Source organism: Numida meleagris, chromosome 3 (assembly GCF_002078875.1).
Source record: "Numida meleagris isolate 19003 breed g44 Domestic line chromosome 3, NumMel1.0, whole genome shotgun sequence".
In the NCBI taxonomy this organism is placed as follows: domain Eukaryota; kingdom Metazoa; phylum Chordata; class Aves; order Galliformes; family Numididae; genus Numida; species Numida meleagris.
The window spans coordinates 20,985,770-21,006,620 of NC_034411.1; the positions used below are offsets into that span (position 1 = coordinate 20,985,770).

Below are 20,851 nucleotides of genomic sequence, written 5' to 3' on the forward strand. Positions count from 1 at the left end.
TCTCTGAGACTTGGGAGGTGCTACTTGTTTCTTACAAGTTTTGACATGGACAGTCTTGCAGTATAGTTATGACTCAGGACATCATCTTTAACATCTTTATTCCATCTTAAGTAGCCTTTGCTGAAATGATATTTTTAACACATCTGTAAGGTGGGGCTATTTTGTTGTTTTTTCTTTTTTTTTTCTCCTTGATCTTGATACCCCTGTACTTCCAATCCATAAACTGTTGATTGGTTTGAAGAAGTATTTACAGGTTCACAGTCATCCACTACTTTGAGTAACAGAGAGCAGTGCATCAACAAAAAAAGATAACATTTTCAGGCTTAGCACAGGTTAGCAGCACTGAATTCCTATGGTGAAAGCAGCATCAGTGACTCCTTCCAGGATGCTAAGAGAAAAGATGTTCCTTGCCAGGCAAAAACATTTCCTTTCTTTCACTTCTCATGTATCCCACAAGGATCTGAGCTACAGTATTTTGCTAACTGTTGGGAGTGTTTACGGAAGTCGTTTCATTTTAGTTCTATTTCAGTGACTCAAGGATGCTCCCAAGACCAAATGTTCCCTGCAGCTGTACACTAAGCTGTCTTTCTAATCATTGGTGCAGACTGCATTTGAAGCTTTGATAACAAGTCCTTGTATGTTAAACTTTGAATGTCTTTATCTCTGCTCTACACAGACAGCATTTTCCATGGAAATGAAGAAACTTTCTACTGTAGGTCTCAGACCAGCTTGGACAGGTGTCCAGTGGACTTCAGCTACTTGAATGGTAATGGACCTAATGGGAGCGTATGCAGTGCACACAGCATGAACTCCCTCAATCGCTCACAGAACTTCATCCAGGCATCTCCAATGTCCTCAAATCTGAGCATCCCTGGAAGTGACATCATGAGAGCAGACTATATCCCCAGCCACAGACATAGTGCAATCATAGTCCCATCTTACCGACCAACTCCAGATTATGAAACTGTCATGAGGCAAATGAAGAGAGGGGTGATCCAGATGGATAGCCAAAGTCAGTCTTTGAGGAATCTCAATATTGGAAACACACATGCTTACAACCAGCCAGAAGACCTAGTTTACAGTCAGCCTGAGATTAGAGAGAGGCATCCTTATACAGTTACTTATGGGCCTCAGGGTGGTGGCTATAACAAGCCTGTTACCCCCTCTGACCAAATGAACCCTAACAATGCTGTGCAAAATAAGACAGCAGCCAGTGCCATATCACACACAGTTAGCACGCCAGAACTGGCTAACATGCAGCTGCAGAGCAGCCAGAATTACAATACTGCTCATATGTTAAAGAACTATCTCTTCAGACCCCCACCTCCGTACCCGCGCCCACGTCCTGCCACCAGCACACCTGACCTTGCAAGCCACCGGCACAAATACGTCAGCGGGAGCAGTCCTGACTTGGTCACACGCAAAGTCCAGCTCTCAGTAAAGACCTTCCAAGAGGACAGCTCGCCGGTTGTCCGTCAGTCGCTGCAGGAGGTCAGCGAGCCCCTCCTTGCAGTGAAGCACCACGCAGCTGTGAACAAGCGCCATAGCTTGGAAGTCATCAGCAATATGGTACGTGGTATAGAAGCCATGGCATTAAAAACTTTAAACGCTCCTCTGCCACGCAGGAACACCTTGCGGGAGCAAGTACAGCCAGAAGAGTCGGTTCAGATGGCGCATGAAGTTCAGCAGGTTCCTCATTATCATCACAAAAAGACGTTCTCTGATGCCACCATGCTGATACACAGTAGTGAAAGCGAAGAGGAAGAAGAAACCACAAAATCTGTGTCACAGATAAGAGCCCTCCATGAGGACATGAAGTATAGTGCTCAGTTGCAAGCTGCCTTGGCTAGAATACCAAATAAACCTCCTCCAGAATATCCTGGGCCTCGTAAAAGTGTTAGCAATGGAGCCCTCAGGCAGGACCACGTTAGTGCTTCTGTGGCTGTAGCCAGGGCCAAGGCCATGAGGCCAGGGCCTCCCAAGGCCATCAGTGTGTCTCGGACAGATCAAGTGGCAATAAATGGGTCCTCGCTCGGGCCCTCTATCTCAGAGCCTGACCTCACGAGCGTAAAGGAAAGGGTCAAGAAAGAACCTGTCAAGGAAAGGCCCGTGTCTGAAATGTTTTCTATTGAGGACAGCATTATAGAAAGAGAAATCATGATGAGGGTAAGTGTCTTCCTTTGTTGCAGGGACTTCTTGAGAACTGGTAATCATTACAGGTCTGTTTACGTGCCAAAAAGCTGTTGGGTCAGTAAACTATGGGGAACACGTAGGTGGGAAAACACTGATTTGCTTAAAGCTGACCCAGTGGGTCAGCTACAATTATATGGATCTGGATTTTTTTTTCTTTTTTAGTGTACTCATGTACCAGAAATAGTTATTTGAAACTACGGATGAATTTAGAATTAAACCTGTGTATTTAAAGACTTCAGTACCACTGCAGGCAATGGGAGAAATGAGGAGTGGTTGCATTTCAGTGACTTGTATTTTGAAGTTACTTGTGTCTTGTGGCTTGAAGTTATGCTCTGGGAAGTACAACTGCAGTCACAGAAAGCAAAGGTTTTTGTTTTTTGTTTTGGAATTTGGCTCTTAAGCAATTCCTGAAACAAATTAATGAAGCATCCAAATGAGCCACAGCAGGAAAGAGTTTGGAATATACTAGAAACTACTTAAAATTACATACTACTGAATATTCAAAGAAATTTAGAAAAATTATGTATACTGCGTCTTGTTGGTTAGTGATACTTACACTTACGTAATAGTTTGCAATCTCTTAGACCACTGTATTGTATCATGGAAACTGAGTTTACTCCATACAGAATCTTAATCTTTAAAAATAAAATAGATACCCAAATATAAAACATAATATTTCTTGAGTGAATACTGCAGATATTGGTGTAACAAGAAGTGTACAGGCTCTTTTGAACTTCTTGGGAAATAAAGAAAAAAAAAACTGCTGAGATGCTGAAATCCAAAGGAATTTTGGATGCGAATGAAGGTGAGCTGAGAGGTTAGAGGTGCTTGAGTGCTCCTTTGAATAATGATGCAGATCAGCCTTTGGTCAAAATGTGTTTTAGTTGTTAATTATTTTTTATTTTTTTATTTTTTGAAGTAAATTAGTTGCCTTACCATTAAGCTTTTAAGGTGGTTTCAGCCTAGTTCAGGTGTCTTAATGCATGCAGGCGTTCCTTACTGTAGGAACCCCATACATGTACACTAATGCTGGTTTGAAGACTTCAATCTTTGAAACACGGGCTTTAGCTTTTAAATAGTCAAAAAAAGAAAAAAAAAAAGAGGAAAAAGACTTGCATTTTCCCCCATCCTGAAAGTTTAATAAGTAGAGAAAGCAAAGTGTTTTTGGATTTTTGTTTTGCTTTTTTGTTTGTTTTTATTCAGTGTTCTGGATGAAACCAGTGGTGGTGGAAAAGCTCACAGGCTTTTGAAAAAACATGCTGTGTCTGCGGGTCTTCAGGTTCAGTGCTGTATTTCCAGGAGCTGAACTTGGCCCGTGTGGTGGCCACAGCTTTCACATGCATGCTGAGAACCAGGCTTCCCTAGTGCTCATGTTTTCATCCAAATCTGGCAGAAAGAACTGTGACAGGAACGGAGTAAAATATTTGTAATTTGGCTTCTTCTGGAGATTGTCTCTTTTCTCAATGTTCCTTCTCCCAGAGGCATTAGGAAGGCAGCAGGGTGAATGGAAAATCTGTACTCTGGTTTGCCACTTTGCAGCAAAATACAAAGCACGAACGTGAGAAACAGTACCCCTCCCTGGCTGCTGTTGCATTGTTTCTGGGATTTGCGAGCTCAATTTTTAGTGCAAAATACATCATGGGTACTACTTGAATCACCATAATAACTGAGTGCATCAGAAGACTTCATTTTAAGTATTAAGGCAGGATAGTTTTTTCTCCTCTGTAATATGTTTGTATGTTGGAATAGATTAAAATTATTGCTTTTTAAAAGATGCCCCAGGTAGCTCTACTGTAGCCAAGATACTTTAAACGTAACAGGGTGATATGTTTTGTGTCCTGCATTCAGAGTAGTATTTGCAGAAAAATGCTCGATTGTATTTGTATGTCTTCTGATGGCACGTAAACTGTATTATAAGCTGGGATTGCTTCTTTGAAATTAAAATTCTGTGCTCGTGTAGGAGCAGGCCTTTGAGGAATAACAGGAAGAATAGAGGTTGTATTTGAATTTACGATGCTAATGGTGATCATCTGCATTCCTTGGCCAGAAAGTTGCAGATTTTGGAGATTAAAAAAACATTCCAGCATTTTACTGGCATTATAAATAATCACACAGAGATGAAAACGTGCCTTTTCTTGCCAAAAGAATCTAGAAAAGCAGAAGATGGCAGGCCTGGAGGCCCAGAAGAGGCCCTTGATGTTGGCAGCTCTGAACGGACTCTCGGTTGCTAGGGTTCCAGTGCCGGAGGACAGCCAGGATGAAGTAGCCAAGGTGCCAATGGATGAGAGGGTAAGATGCAGGCTCATGAAATGCTGTTCATTTCCTTTGTTCCCAGGAACATTTTATTTAACATGTGAAGCAGTTTCTCATAACCATTTTCAGAGTCATTAAGTCTAAGGTCTGCAGTTAACATTTGTGCATCTTCTGATGCTAAGTGTTTTAAATCTCTTCAGCGTTCACAGAAGTCAGTGAAATTTGGGGCTGTTCACCATTTCACGTCAGTCAACATCACACAAGATCAAGCTGTAAATATAATCTTTTGCACATTTTTTGCTTGATCAGGGAGTACTTAAAATATCATCCTTAGTTACAGTCTTTCATGTTCTGATACAACTAACAAGTTCAGATAATGTCTTTATGTGAATTAAAGAAAAAAAACATTGGCTGTCTCCTTATGTTTGCACATATGGGTATGTGCATGTATCTAGAATTTTGGAAATTAAAAACAGTTTCTGCTGTTAAGATTTGAAAGACGTTTGCTAAGAATCTTTCTGGCTTTCTGAGCAGAATTTTCCAGCCTTATCTTGTCTGGCATGCATATGACAGAACTCAGCCTCCGTTTGCATGTGTGTGGGGTTTTGTTCAACCACAGAAACTACATACCTGCAAGTTGCACGGTATTTTGAAACTGCAGATTACATTGTGTCTTTTGGTTTGATCTTCTTCATAAAAAGATAAATTTTAAATATTTTTACAAATATCTATTGTGGAGAAATCATATCCAAATTCCTACTGAATCAGTATTCTGTTTAATGTTTTTTTCCTTTATATGGTATCCATCTTAAAAATACAAAGGTGCAATAAAAGATGTAAAATTTACTTGTTTCGTTCAGTAGAAATAGAGAAAGCCATGTTTCCTCAGACTGTGACTGAAAGAAGAGTTGAGAGAATATTATGGATATATGTTGAAATTCAAAGAATTGATGGATGGGGCTGGTAGTACACGTTCTGCCAAGAAGAGTTAATCAATTGCTGTTACTTTCTGTTAAATCCAAGTGCAAAATCTTGAAGAGGAAGTTGGAAGAGGGGATGGTGTTTACAGAATACGAGCAGATTCCAAAGAAAAAGGCAGATGGGATCTTCACCACTGCTGCCTTGCCTGAAAACACTGAGCGCAACCGCATCAGGGAGGTTGTTCCTTATGAGGAGAACCGAGTGGAGCTGGTGCCGACCAAAGAAAATAACACAGGCTACATCAATGCTTCACATATAAAGGTAAAAGCTTTCTTGGACTTTGTATTGCAAATGAAGGTATGTTAGAGCTTTGTTTGCATTTCTGGACGTACAGCAGTATTTTCCGTAATTCAGGAACTTAAAAAAGAGAACTAAGAACAGGGTGCATCACTGTATACTTGTGTCAACATAGGCACCTCTAAAGTCCCATGCCAATTAACATGCATGAGTTGATTTATTTGCTAGAGACTTGGAATTTATTTTAGAGAAGAATTCTTACTACTTTATGTGCATCTCTGCCAACTTGTTCTCTGATGGCTAATGTAGAAAGAGATGCTACATTCCTTAAACCTCATTAACATGAGTTAGATCTGCCCTAATTCTTACAATATAAAACAGTTTTCACAACTGTATTCCATGTCCAAAGAAAACATACGCCGTTATGAGTAATAGGTGTTTGAATGTTTGCATCAATATTTCAGGATGTTCACATAAATATTGCAATTGTATGTATCAATAACTGATTTCTTCCTCTTGTCATGGAATTTAAGTTTGCTCTGATAAAGAGAGAGCCTTGGTAATGAGATCTCTATATTTCTGCTTGGGTATTGCATTAGACTTCAATGTTTCAAAGTAAGTTTTTGTCAAGATACTCAGATTTCTTCTAGTTAATTGAATGTAGAAATAACTTGAGATACGACGTGACTCTCTTGCTCTATGAACATGGCCAATTTTAACAGTTTTATCTATTTTGCAGAGGTTGCAGATGCTTGCTTTTCTCTAAGTTTCCAGTAATGATTCACAAAGTTCTGTGCTGGTTTTCGCTCTGTCCTGGGAGAAGTAACTCCTCTCCTTCAGATGACAGATACTCTTGTTGTCAGAGAGGGCTGTCTGCTTTTTATCATTGTCAGAATCCAAATTAAAAAGAAATTACTAAAAAATAATAATTAAAACATCCTGTTAAATGTATATTTTACTGGAGTAAAAGCCTTTTAAAATCTAAAGAGAATTGCTGGCCTCTTTGGTTGTAGTATACAGTGCTAAATCCTGTTGAATCAAAACAATTTCTGAACCAGGATCCTGGCTGGCTATCACTCCTCTACCATAGCCTGGTAGGCAGCAGATACTGAGATTTTGCATAATCAGGGATTGGTATGATGATGGATTTCAGAGCCCATAATGTTTCATCTACTTTGTGGGAGGATAAAAAACCCGAGATTCCTAACATAAATTATTCCCAGAAGCCTGTACTAGCCAGAAAAGAATTTTTCTTGGCCAGTTCAGAGTCCACATTTCACCTTGACTGTCAGCGTTGGACATGTACTCATTTCATATTCACAGAGCACCCAGGAACGCACAGAAATACTCCAGCACATGACAGTAGTCCTTGCCAGTGTTTTTCTCTTGCACTCCAAGTGGCGCTTACTGAAGCCAAGCAGATGTTCTTTTGCTAAGAAGATGAAATTGCATCTGCAAAATTTACCTCGGTGTCACAGTGTGTGTGTTTGCAGCCCAATGTTCAGTTTTTAATATCCTGCAGTCAGGGCATTAGAATGCAGTAAACATTCCAGGCATCACATTCCCCTCAGACTATTTATAGGTCTTTCATATCGTGTGCCAGGAGGCTGGATATTTGGACCAGAAGTCAGTAGACAAAGAGAACTCCTATATCATCCTGATAAGATCCATGCCTGGAGGATTCCAGCTCACATCACGCGACCTGTGAGCTGTACAGTTTTTCAGTATTTCTCTGCTTATTTACCACTGACCTTTGCGGTTAAGACTCCAAGGTCATCACCTACACCTGAGATGCATATCATAACTTAATCCATACATTTAATTCTTAAGACCACTTCATCTGACTGTTTGGGTCAGACCTGCATTAACTGGAAAAGCTTGGTAACACCACACCACTTGTGACTGTGAGCCAGTATGGCAGTGCATGATCCACATTGATGCTGTAGTGATTTTATTTACATCTAGTGCAAGAGCTTGAGGAGCTTACTTGCACTGGACTTGTAGTGTTTAACCCTCAGTCCCAGAGGAGAATGATGCGTAGTATGAAATAACAAAATGAACTAAGCGTACAGGATTGAAAACTGTTTTCAGTGCAGTGAGAGATTTGTTACCGTACAAACACCATGCTACCTACAGGTGCAATCACCCAAGCAACTCAGCTTCAAGAACAGCTGTTTGAATAACAATTTTGGTTCTCTTTCTGAAAAGGTGAAATTTTTTTTCTGAAGTGTTTTTTCTGAAAATGAAGTATATGCTTCAACTTGTCAAAGTTATTAATCTCTCCCTGTAGCATTGTCCACCAGCACCTTGATATTTACGGATGTGTCAGCACTTTTGTTATAAATCTTCTTCACAGGGATTTATAACTTTGTTGTGAGAAGTAGCTCTGGACTGATGTACAATTAGAACTTCTTAGTCTGCAAAGGACAAATGTTTTAGCTTTTCAAAATAATTAGTTCATCTGTTTTGAGTTCTTCGTTGGTTTGTTTTTTCACTGCTAAGAACACTGTTAAATGATATCTAGTAGCTGTAAGAGTGGTGTGGTTCTTTTCACCTTTGGTTAAAAAAAAAAAAGTTTGTGTAAGTCTTTCCTGATGTGTGTATAGCAAATAGTCAGTCTAATAATATATGTTTTTACACGCAAAAGTGATTTATGCGCTTCAAAAATAATTTCATTGCATGTTGTCATGCATATAAATATTTCTGTAAGATGAGGTTTTAATCCAGTTATGTATTGGGAAACAGACTTACATGACTCCAGCTGAATTTACTATATAAGTAGATGGTGGTTTCTAAACTGAAAAAACTTGTGATAAGTGAGGAACAGAAACATGAAATGAAGCCTGTCTTGATCTCACCTCTAGCTGGGCCTGTGTGACTGCTGTGTTGTGTGTGTGGGCATAACTGCAGTGCTTTTGGCCACATCTTCAACAGTGATCGGAGTAATAAGAGTCTGCTTAAGAAACTGTTTTTTGCTCGAGTGGAAAATAGTTGAGGGAGACCCTGATCAGTGGAGGCCTTTAGCTGTCCTACTGCAAAATGTTATTTCCATTCAGGCTTTCTATTCTACTGTAAGTTCATTTCCAGCAATGTAGTGTCTTTTAAATGTATACAGACACTTCCTGGTGCTCAGTTCTTTTTCATCATGGGTTTGTCACAAAGCCCAGGGAAGTCAGTCAGCTGCTTATTTGTACTTCAGCCATCTCTGAAACTGGGCCTCAAAATACTTTCATCTGAATAATCCAGATGCAATGGCAGGAAGAATGGATGACATTTTGCTGAAAGCTTTATGTTTATGAGCATCAAGAAAGCACTTGGAAACACAAAAGATTGTGTTTTGTCAGATTTGCTCTTATCAAAAGGATGGTTCACATTCAGAATTTTGAAAAACAGTGGAAGAAGAAAGAAGCAAAGGTTTCATTATGGTCTCTTTTGTTTAAAGGGCAGTTCTGGCACAAACACTGCTGAGAAGCGGGGCACTGACTGTTTTTTTGGTTTGTTTCTTGTTTTTTTCTTCCCCCCAGGTTACTGTAGGCGGGGAGGAGTGGCACTACATTGCTACCCAGGGGCCTCTGCCACACACATGTCATGACTTCTGGCAGATGGTATGGGAACAGGGGGTGAATGTTATAGCCATGGTCACAGCTGAAGAGGTATGTAAGACCACAGCACATAGATCTTTCTGATGTGAATCTACCCTTATCATGGCTTCCCACTCCATTAATCTGTTTTTCTGTCAGCAGTCCTTTTTCCTCTTATTCTCTTTGAACATACGCCTGGACTGCTACAGTACTGTATTTTGTAACTTTCTAATATTCATTTTGGCAAGTACTAAAGTGAAGCAAGCAAAACACCCGTTTCTCCCTGCTTTACTCCAGTTTGGCCAAACAAAACAAAGATGTTTCCATTGGAATGTGAGAGTGCTAAACTGTTCCTGGTTAAAATGACGCAGGCTTTCACCCTGTCCAAGGCCAGTTCTGCATACCATCACTCTTATCAGCTGAAAAGAGACTAGGAGCTGTTGTATCCGTATAAGTGTCCATGTAAAATAAATAAATAAATAAAAAATCCTTTTATTCTTATGCCAAGCAAAACAGTTATTCCTATTGTAATCCAAGAACTGTGTGCTATGTTATAAAAACTGGCACACTTTGCTAACTAACACTGCATTCAACTTTATGCCTGATTGCTTTTAACAAACACAGGGAGTGCCATACCACATCAAGTCACTGTCCAGTTCCCAAGGCTGATGAAAACAGATACTTAGAAGTTGCTGTAGAGAATCCCTTTCTATTGAAAGGGAAGACTTGCCTAGGAGGAGAAAGTTTCCTGAGATGTTGTAGACAGTAGATGGCTTTTGCTCCAAGGCAAGTTTGTTCTTCAAACATTTCTAATGTGTCTGCTCTACCTACGTAAACGTTTTCTCATTCCTGTTTTTTACATTCAAATATGTTACGTGACAGAATTTTAATGTATGCTTTCTTCATGGGGTGCTCCCTGCTATTCTGGTAGTTCAGAATATGGCAACTTAGCTTATCTGTGGAGTTCTATTCTCTCTGTTTGCAGCAACTAACTACTATTTTTTCTTTTTTTGTGTGCAATTAAGGAGGGAGGAAGAAGTAAGAGTCATCGTTATTGGCCTAAACTAGGCTCTAAGCACAGCTCAGCCACTTATGGGAAGTTCAAGGTGACAACCAAGTTCCGCACGGACTCCGGCTGCTATGCAACCACTGGTCTGAAGGTCAAGCATCTTCTCTCTGGAGATGAGAAGACAGTGTGGCATTTGCAGTATACTGACTGGCCGGACCACGGGTGTCCAGATGAAGTTCAAGGCTTTTTATGTAAGAATTCTTGAACTTGCATGGTAAAAGACATCAAACAAAAGGTTGCTCACACTGGATTCAGTTTACTGTCCCTGGTCGGAGCTGAAAATGATTTTAAATGTTTACTACTGTGGCACAGAGATGCCTCAACTAGGTTAGATGCTTCAGTGATCTGGTGAAAGTAGTAGGATTCAGGAGGTAGGAGCTAAGGTGAGGGTCTCATTCCCAAAAGATGTGACATAACAGGAGGAAAAATCAGAGTCAACAGTAGTGCTAAAGACTGATAATTTCAAATAACAGGACATCCCAGCTAGCTGATGTGTCAGCATATGTTTCTGTCTCTTCCCAGCTCTAATGAGTGTATGAGACATTAGGCTGCAGAGAAATGTGATTAGAAAAGTCTGGGTGAGAGAGGCTCAGATCTTAGTGAAATACAGCACGATTCCTCCAGTTCTTTAGGAGGCCCTGACTGCTGACAGCCAGTATTTGGTAGTCCAGAGGTGTTGGACTTGCTTCAGAAGAACAAAAAGCTCTATTACAAATGCAGTTAGTCTGAACTTACTGCCACTCTTCTAACCACATGTACTCATGCAATGCAGAGTCTTCACAATTAAATACAACCCCGGTTCATACATTTCTGAGAATGTAGACATTGTATTCATCTGTAATGAGTTAATAAGGTTTTCTGCTTCTTACCAAGTAATAAACACAATTATGTTAAGTAATAAGAATTCAACCATAATGTAACAAAAACCACTTCTCTGGCACTACAATGGAATGTGATGCAGAGATTTTTAAGTTATCACTCAAGAAGTATGTATACAGTGTACTAGCTCCGCAGCCTCGGCAGCATGGCCCTGTTGAAGCTAAGCCCTCTGTCAGCAAGGCTCGTGAGTTCTACTTTCTTGACACAGCTACAGTGCTTTAGTGATCCTCTCTCCTTTGCATGGTGTCATAGGGTTGGTGTAAATAGCATCTTATTTTCCTAGTTCTGTCACCAGGGCAGAATCATAGAAATGACATCCTGGCTTTGACAAAGGAGAGCTGTGGGGTCTGGCTTTAAGGCAAACATATTGAGTTTGCTCTCATTGCCCAATTCCCGGTTTGTTTTGTACTGTGCTCCTCCTGCCAGCCACTGTAGCCGTGGTTGGGCATGGCAGTAATTGGAAACTGACTGTCCCCATTTCCTCTGTCCCATTGTTTGCCACCACATACAGTCTCATTTCATGGCGTGCTTTAAAATGCAGCTTTTCTGATTCTGGTAAGCCTCCAGCCACAGCCTGCCTGCCTGTGTTGAAAGGACAGCTTGGGCTGTAAAGCCATGACGCCAAGAGTTGGGGCAGGAGAGCTGGCTCAAAACTCAGCGCCTGACTGCCTGCTATGACTGATGGGAAGTTAAGTGTCTAAGGGCTTGAGTTATAGTTTATAGAGTGCATATCCAGCCAAGTGAGCTTCCAGTATGTAAGATTGTGTAGCTTGACAGTAGAATGCTTTGAACAACACTAGGACAGCTGCACCAACTGTTCTTGATTCGTGCACTTTCTAGAAATGACTGGGGAAAAAAAGAGCTCCTAGAAGAACTCATAACTGTTGAGAAACAACCCCGGAGCAGAGAGGTGGGTAAGACTCAGCCTCACTATAGAAGGGAGGATGGCAGAAAGGGCAGATGGTTGCTCACGTCCCATCTGATACTCACTTTGACAGGGAGTAGTTTCAAGGGTTTTGATCCTAGCCTGTTAATAGCAGAAATTTCTGTAAGTAATATCTAGAATCATCTGCTTAGGGGACCTGGAGATTTGCAGAGGGGAAAATGGAATTTAATTTTTAAAAGATGCAATTTAATTTAAAGGAGCAGACTCCTAAGTAATAATTGACACCCAGCTGGTACTTGCTGGATTCAGGATTGTTCAGTACACTCTGGCCAAAAAAATAGTATGGTGTAAAAAATATAAATTCTTTTTGACAAATACTGACTTTTTTAAATTTCAGTTTTTACATTTAGACATATAGATGTTTGCAACTTTGTGCTTTACAATGCAGCTTACTTGGAGGAGATACAGTCAGTGCGTCGCCACACCAACAGCGTGCTGGACAGCAGCAACAACTGCAACCCTCCTATCGTGGTTCACTGCAGTGCAGGGGTAGGAAGGACTGGAGTGGTTATCCTAACAGAGCTGATGATTGGGTGCTTGGAGCATAATGAAGTAAGTAAGCTTCTATCTCGGGGCAAACCCTGAGCTCATTCCTTGACTAACCTGCTACATTTCTGAGGTTAAAACTAAAAGGCAGTGAAATGCTTCAGTTCTATTACCTTTGTGAAACAAGGGCATTAAATATAATAGGAAGAGATTTCCCAGAGCAGGAACTACTTGCTGTAGTTTGCTTTTGGGTTGATCTTACGTGTTTTCATGAATGTTATTTTAACACATTCAAAATGAAGGCTTTTTTCTGTCTTTTAAGAATTTAGTGTAATTTGTACCTGTATTTAACTAACAGTTTAGAGATGGCATGTTCACAAGGACACACTGACACAGAGTCTAAAGAATGTCAGTTTCCACGCTCTTCTAAGTAACATTTACTGATCTCTAAACTTCAGACTCTTCCATCGCTCGTATTTTCTCTAATCTCATCTGGAACAAAACTTGGCTGTGTCATAAGAAAAGCTGTGTGTATGTTGGGGAATAGATGTTCAAGGATAGCAGCTAATATTACAAAACTAGTAATGTAGTCTGGAGCAATGATAAGGATAAGAGCCCCAGGGGAATAACCATGTGTAGGTACTTGCTTTTCACCTGTACTTTGTTGATGGAGACATGTCCAGAAAAAACATCACATCTTGAATAACAACATGCCACACAGTTTCAACATATGCAAAACAGCTATTTAAACAGGGGATTTCTATTGCCAAAGGAACTGCTCAAAGACAAAACCTCTTGTAGACATAAGAATACAGTAAGAGTGACGCATTGGCGCATATCATCTGCCCTTCCCAGTAATGTACCTGAAACGCTCACCCACTCTGTGTGCCCATACAGTTACAGGTTGGAACCTTGCTGTGCGTGGTGCTAGGTGAAGTGCAGTTTCCTGGCTCATTCAAAAATATTATCCTAGAGCAGACACGTTGGTACTTCATCACTAGTTTTGAAAAGTTGCACTTTCCTCTTCACTACTTTTAAAAAAGCGATGGAAGAAGTTGTTTTGTTCTTCTCTGTCCTCTTTCCCCCTCCAGCAGTTCATTGTTCTGTAGTTACAAGATCACCTAGAGATCACGGGCTTATTTGGGTCATGTGTGGCTGAATAGCAAGTGAAGATAAAGGAGGCACCTCGACTTCTAAGTATGGGGCCTTGACATTCAGAAGAGTTCTCATCAGCTCAGTAGGAGCAGGTGGCAGTGCTCAGTAATTAGGCATTTCTCTGATGTCTCTTACAGCATTCATCTTGATTAATAGTGGAAATCATCATTAATATTAAGGAAATTTCCTTAAGGCTTTTGTTGCTCTAGATTATACTAAGTTAATACGTTTTGCTTATTAAAACCTAATTAAAAAAAAAGATGAAAAATATTTCTTTATTAGTTAAGCAGTGTATTTTCAGCTTGTGACAGATACTGCATTCTGTACAAAGAGGGTTCCTTTTTATGCAGGAATCGTACTGGTTTATTTTGAATTAGGATTAATAATCTGTTTTTATTTTCTGAAATAACCTATTTTATTACTTAAAAAGCTTTAGTCTTAGGAATTGGTTGATTTCTTCAGAAGTGTCATACTAAGTACATGTATTGATGTTAACAGAGAAAAGGAAAAAGGGGTTGAAAATTCCAATACGGACAATCCTGGGAAGACTGCAGCAATGCTGGAAATTTTGCTTGATTTTGAGTTCCCAGGTTTAGTTGAGAATCCATTTTGAACCAATTGCTATACAGCTTCACTCACTGCAGCTTGCAGGCACTTGCTCATTGAGTCTAAAGCTGTGTATCCCATTGCAGGGGTATATTTTCAGTAGGTTGCCATACAGTAAGAAATGCACCAAGTCACGTCATTACATCCTTATCGCTGTAGTCACTGGAACATGAACTCATGATTTACAGGTTCAACGCATCTTCACAGGGGAGATTTTTAGTTTGGGAGTCAGAAACTGAGTAACGTTTTTTTCTTTTTCCAAGTGACACCTTAGCAAAGCATTACCTAACTTTTGTTGAAGGTGAATTGAAGTTTCTGCTTACCTGGAGTAAAAAGATAAGTTGACAGCCGAGAGTGAAGTAGGTAGGATGGGCTTTTCTTTCCTGAGATAAATGAAAGTGTTGCCTCTTACATGGAGATGCACAGAGTCACTGAGGCAAAGTGCAAATGAGTGAACTGTCATGCGCCAAACCACTAAGATAACAACGTGGCTGTGCAGGTTGAAGCTGGCCCGCATTTTGTTGTAGTGATTCAGGGGCGATTGAGTTCCGCGTGACTTTGCTCAGCAAGGACCAGATGGCTTTTGTAAGCACCCAGTTCCACAGGAAGGCTTTCTCCAAGTTAGCCAAGTTAACTGAAAAGAGCTTATGTTTTCCTTTGTACCCACCAAAGATAATATGACATTACTCATCCCAGCGTACAGATCTTTACGCTTGTTGACTCTCTAGAACTGTCCTGTAACAGCTTGTTTGGGGATGTGGCGGAATAGTTAGCCTTGTTTTCAGAAAGCAGTGGCATATGGGTTAGAGCTTGTTTACGCAGAATGGAGATTCTAAGCTTTATACAAGAGGACAGAAATGGATACGTGGTGTGATTTTTATTTTAAACTTTCCAGAAAACTTCCACTGTGCATGCAAGAAGAGTCCCTGCTCAGCTGGGCCTCCAGTGGCTAGCAGAAATCTTAATTTGTCTCTGTTCTTTTGCTCAGGCGTTGTAATTTAAACATTTCTCACTGCAGCCAAAAGATTTGCCAAGTTCCTCTGTGTATTTTGAGAATGGCAGCGAACATTACAAAGTGCACTTGTGTTGCCTGATAAAGTTTTATATCTTGCAGTACTTAAGGACTTCCCTCAATAGGAGCACGTATCCTTGTGTTTATGTTTACTGCTGCAATAGAAAACAGAAAATCCCTCACCCTGGGACGTACTACATAGAGTTTCTTTGAATTTGAGCCTCGGGCTCAGCTTCATGGCTCAGTTTCACGGCTCAGTGACTTTTGAATAGTTCCTTGTGTACTTGTTTTAACAGCTGAAACATGGTAACATCATAGCTCTTTTGCTCTCTAAATTCTGGAGATATGGTAATACCAAGTGAATTTTCCAGCAAATTGTAATGCTTTACTTCAGAAGGCTCCCTGTTTCACACAGCTCATTTGTTTTCTGATACAGATCATTACAGAATGCATGTACATCCATAGAGGTATACTCTTACAGTGGATCTTCCAATCTGTCCCCACTTACTGTGCTTTACTTCCTGTTGCAGAGTATTTTCAGGGCATGCAGATGAATTTCACTTGGATGAAACAAAGCTGGAAGATACCCTTTTGGAAGGCATCTGATGTTTTCCAGCTGCTAGTGGACATTCAGTACATGACAACAGAAAAACACTAACCTGAAGTCTGCAAAACAAATACTGTGGATTTGGGGTCTTCAGGGCCAACAGTTTCATTTATGGACTGATGTCTTATGGAGTTGTCTTACAGATGTCTTAAGTCTATGCATTAGCATAGACTTAGCTGTGGGAGGTCAGCTGTCAGGGTTCTTGGATCTTTTGGTGACACTCATTTTCCTTCTTGTAGTGGAAAAATCGGTATATTTGCCTGCGCTTCAATTTTGTCTGAGGAACCTTTGTTCTTCAGATCCCATGCCTGCTTTCATTTGAAAAATCTCTCAGATCCTCCCTCGGTGAATGTACTTGAGCACGGACCAGAGCAGTAGGCACTGAATGGTGGAGGTGAACCGGACTATATAGCATTAGCAGCTCTAATTTTGTATTAGACCTTCCTGATATATCTAGGTCTTAGCCTGAGGTAATACGATATGTTTTAGTGAATTGAAAATAGATATATTGAATGAGAAACTTTCAAAGAGAAGAAACCCTTTATTTTGTGTTCAATTGATGAGAGGTCATCAGTGGTATGCGATTGGATGAGATTATGTGGTCATCTGCAAGTTTTGATTGCTCCAGAACTTTACATAAGCTTTAGCTGGGAAAGCCCTGAATGCATAGAAACCTTTTATATGCTAATGATTTACTCCTTAAATGATTCAAAAATTGGTGACAAAAAATTGTGGTATGTCACTACAGTTAAAATTCATTACATTATAACTGAAATCTGAGGCAATGATTGTTTGCTCTAACAAACCTACATCCTTATGACTTTTTTCCTTTACTTTACAGAAAGTGGATGTCCCTGTGATGCTGAGACACCTGCGGGAGCAGAGAATGTTTATGATCCAGACCATAGCCCAGTACAAATTTGTCTATCAAGTGCTCATCCAGTTCCTGCAAAACTCCAGACTTATTTAATCTCTTCAGACATCTCAGAGCCAGTCTTGTGGATCTGACTGAACCTTTCTAATGAATGAGGGGAACTGCCTTGACAACACAGTGTGCAATCCATGTTGCTCTTTTTAAAGTTGTCTTGAAAGTAAGGAATTTATGTTCTTTACTAGAGTTTCCCATGGATTATTTTATAAAAGATATAATTTATTTTTCTTAGAATACTTTGTGAATTACTTTAATAACTTGTAAAACTTACAGTGAGCTTCGAATTGAACTATATTTGACATGACTGGTCTGCATTGTAACATGTCCATAGGGAAAGCAATCCTTCATAAATGTAGAATCCTGGCTTTTATTTTACTACACCATTTCTGAAATGAACAGTTATTTGGCAGTGGGCTTCTTCTTACATAAGAACATTCTGACCGAGATACGTAGCTTCTGTGATTTAAAAAAAAAGAAAAAAGAAAAAAGAAAGACCTGCTAGATGTCAAATACAGTTCTAAATGAGTGGAAGCTGAGGACACGCCGTCCTGGGGCAGGGAGACCCGAGCCTCTGCATATGCAGAAAGGCACGTTACAGGGGGCTCAAGCACAGGCTGTTGTGAGGGCAGAGATTTTGGGTGCTGAACTTTTGAACTTTTTGGGTTCAAATTCCATGAGAATTACAGTTTTAGATAAGTCCTTAAAAAAGAAATATTGAATCTTTTAAATGAAGCCTTTGCTATTTGCAGTCCTTGAAGGGATTCATGTAAGAGTTGAAGCAGTATTAGAAAACTGACCAAGAGCAGGGTGAGGCTAGTGAATCTTTCCTCTAGCTATGGGTTGAGCAGCAGAGGGTTTTCAACTGTATGCAGCTGAAAAAAATATACATATCAAATGAAGCATCTTTTATGAATTGCACAGAAACCTTTATTGCCCTGATGGTCACCTTGTGTAGAAAAGGAATCAAATTCAAGTTGGACATCTCCAGTCACCTGTCTTTGTTTCTTGTGTCTTCAGTGCTGTAGTTGTTTCATTTTCTAGTCCATTGAACTTTGTAAAAATGATCAATATGGCTTTTATTCTGTCCAGTAGTGATTCTTGAGGGCTTTAGTTTAGTTTAGAGTCTGCCTTGATGTCCTGCAAGTATTTCAGCAGCCAGGCCTGTCCTCCGCTCTTTCTCCTCTTCTGTCCCTCAGCATTCACCAGCTGTTTTGCACAACTTCGTGCATGAACCTTTCTCCAGACTGTTTATTTCATTGGAGCAAATCACATTATGAATTACCTTGCAGCATATGCATGGTAGCATGTACTTACAGTAACTTAGAAGTGATAGGAACTGTATTTAAAAAAAAAATAATAATAATACATAGCTTTAGCAAGTCGTGATGCAATTCTCACCTAGTTACTTGTGGTGCACAAGCTGGACAGAAAAGTTCCTGTACTGAGATTGCTCCCCTCATCATCCTTTCTCCTCTCCTTGCTGCCACCTCCTGCCAGTGTATCTGCATCTATGCAGTGCCCTGCTCAACCTGCCAGAGGATGGATCAGGCTGGAAGGGAGTCCATGCGGACTCAGGCCCTAGCCCTGCTTAGCACAGGGCTAACATCAGTGTTGGAGAGGCTTGCCCAGGGGCATGTCCAGACAAATTTCAAAAAATTCCAAGGGTGGAGACGTTGCAGCCTCCCTGGATACCAGATGCAATGTGTTACTCTCTCTCAGTTAAATTCTTTTCCTTGGTAATCCTTTCCCAGATAAATTTCATCTTTTAGTCCTTCACTGCTTTTCCTTTTTACCCATACCTCCGAATCCGTGGCACCCATCCTTATCTCTGAATCCTTCCTGGTTCCATTTCCACCCCCACTCCAAGGTCACTTTCTTCCCTTTCCAGAATCCATGCTCCTTCCATGCTCACCTTGTCCTCCCTCTGCCTGTAGCTTTGCATCCCCAGCACAAGCTGGTGTCCTGTTTTTGTCTCGCAATTTCCTACTGTTTCTCTTTCCTGGATGAGTCCTCATTTCTTCTGAGGATACAGCTGTTACGTGGCATTATGTGAAATGCAGTTGTTTGCCTTTCTGCAAAGAACAGTTTCAGCAGCAGTGGCGGATGGGACAGGTCAAGTTGGGTATTGTTAAAGGCCATGGGACATAGATTCCCAGCTCCTGAACAATTCAGGTGCATCCCAGAACAGACTACAATCCAGAAAGGCCATGGTGCATATACTCTTTTGGAGAGTCACAATTGCTGTGCTAATTTATGAGCATCTCACATTGCTGCTTTTCTGAAATTTCCCCACTGCTGCGTGGCAACAACAACAACAAAAAAACAGCTGTTTTCTTATTCTTGTTTTAAATGCATACGGCCAAGCCGTAACTAGCTTTAAGTCAATGTATAAAGGGCTAAGCCAACAAGCACTCTAAAGTTCAGGGTTACTAAAGGGACCTACGCTCCTGCCTTTCCCTAAATGCCACGAGTGCTTAATCTAAGGCTCTGTACCAGAGTGCTTCTGAAATGCATGTAAAACTCTGCTGCGTTTTTTTTGGTGCTGTGCAATACAGGTGTAACAATGTGACAAGAATTCTAGTGGAGATTTTCAGCAACCAACAACTGGCCATGAGTTCTTTAGCTGTAATATCTTGACCGTGTTCCTTTGAGGGATCAGTTGAGTTTTCAGTCAACTTCAGTTTTCTCTAATTTCTTCTGCCAATGCCAACGTATCTCCTGTTAAATTAGCAGCAACCATTTAAAGTCTTTTCAGCAGCATCTGCATGATAATTGCACAGAGATACTTTATATCTGGGAAACAAGCCAAGGAATAAACCTTGAAGCAAAGTGTATTAAATTAGTTATCTCATTTTAGCTTTTTGAATAATTTCCTAATGATGAATTAAGTTTGAACTCAGAGCTGTCAAGTCCCATTGCTCCACTTGGATTTGAGAAGTGGAAAATCAGGAGGGAAAGTAATCTGCCCCTCTGTCTTATTACTCAGTTATTCTTGGCTGAAATGCATCCTACTGTTTCTACAGTCAGTACAAAAAAGTTACTTCATAAGAGAATGTAAATAGCTGTGTTTAAAAGGAAAATTAAGCAAGCGTCACATCATAAGTGTCTTAGAAAAATATTAATTACAAAATGGCACCAAAAATCCTTTCCAAATTAAGTCAGTACTCATTAATGAGCCAAATAAATGGCCACATAGTAAACAGTCATTTCCAATTAACTCCTAAGACGGCTGGTGTGGTAGATAGAAGCCAACGTGACTCACTTTTTCCCTTTCATTGTCAAAGAATGGTAATTTTAAACTTTCCCTTTCATCTGACTTCAGCGTATTTTTTCCTGCCATATTTTATCTTGACTAGATCTGCTTGTTAATATCATAAGTGAATTGGGCTGGTGTGTGTCTTTAGAGGTTCCTTTCCACCCCAGCTTGTAAATGAATCTCAGCACACCAATGGTTTATTATTGAAATGGGATACAATTTTGTAGGGGAAAAACTGAACCTCCTGACTTTGAACCTGTTGTAGCTTTATCAGTCCTAACCCGCTTGAGCAATATTTCCTAACCCTTTAGGGAGTGACAGGAAAATGCATATTGTATCCAATTTCATTAGTCATAGCAGGAGCAAAAGCATGAGACTTAAAGCAGCAGAACTGTTCAGTTTCTGGCCCATAGACTTAACAGCAGAATCCTTTAGCACAAAAAGAGGATAATTTTGGGTTGCAGCGTCACATACTTTTTAACCTCAAAACATGACAGTGATTAGGTTACAACAGAACAGTTTGATCCATTTTGAGTGAAGTTTGGATTGAAAATCTTGTAAAAAAAAAAAAAAAAAAAGCATCAATTTTTAAAAAAAGTAACTGAATGACACCTTAAAAAAAAAAATTGGAAACCAGCAGTCTTGTCCAAGATTCCCAC

General features: G+C 40.2%; 2 protein-coding genes across 4 annotated transcripts in view; one reads left to right on the top strand and one right to left on the bottom strand.

Moving 5' to 3' along the window:
- Positions 1 to 18,311, top strand: part of PTPN14 (protein tyrosine phosphatase, non-receptor type 14) — a 105,737-nt gene extending 87,426 nt beyond the window's left edge. For both annotated transcript variants that reach the window (XM_021391506.1, XM_021391505.1), the window contains 7 exons: positions 677 to 2,166; positions 4,339 to 4,482; positions 5,470 to 5,688; positions 9,189 to 9,317; positions 10,271 to 10,505; positions 12,528 to 12,691; positions 16,847 to 18,311. In XM_021391506.1, the coding sequence (XP_021247181.1) occupies positions 677 to 2,166; positions 4,339 to 4,482; positions 5,470 to 5,688; positions 9,189 to 9,317; positions 10,271 to 10,505; positions 12,528 to 12,691; positions 16,847 to 16,975 (2,510 nt within the window). In that variant the 3' untranslated portion in view covers positions 16,976 to 18,311. The remainder of the gene's footprint in view (positions 1 to 676; positions 2,167 to 4,338; positions 4,483 to 5,469; positions 5,689 to 9,188; positions 9,318 to 10,270; positions 10,506 to 12,527; positions 12,692 to 16,846) is intronic.
- Positions 1 to 20,851, bottom strand: part of SMYD2 (SET and MYND domain containing 2) — a 68,622-nt gene that overhangs the window by 14,935 nt on the left and 32,836 nt on the right. Inside the window, exon 15 of one of the 2 annotated variants that reach the window (XR_002436797.1) lies at positions 19,150 to 19,654. The exons of the other annotated variant lie outside the window; for it this stretch is intronic. The gene's annotated coding sequence lies outside the window, so the exon portion shown is untranslated. Of the gene's footprint in view, positions 1 to 19,149; positions 19,655 to 20,851 lie in introns of those variants that run through there. 2 annotated transcript variants of the gene reach the window in all.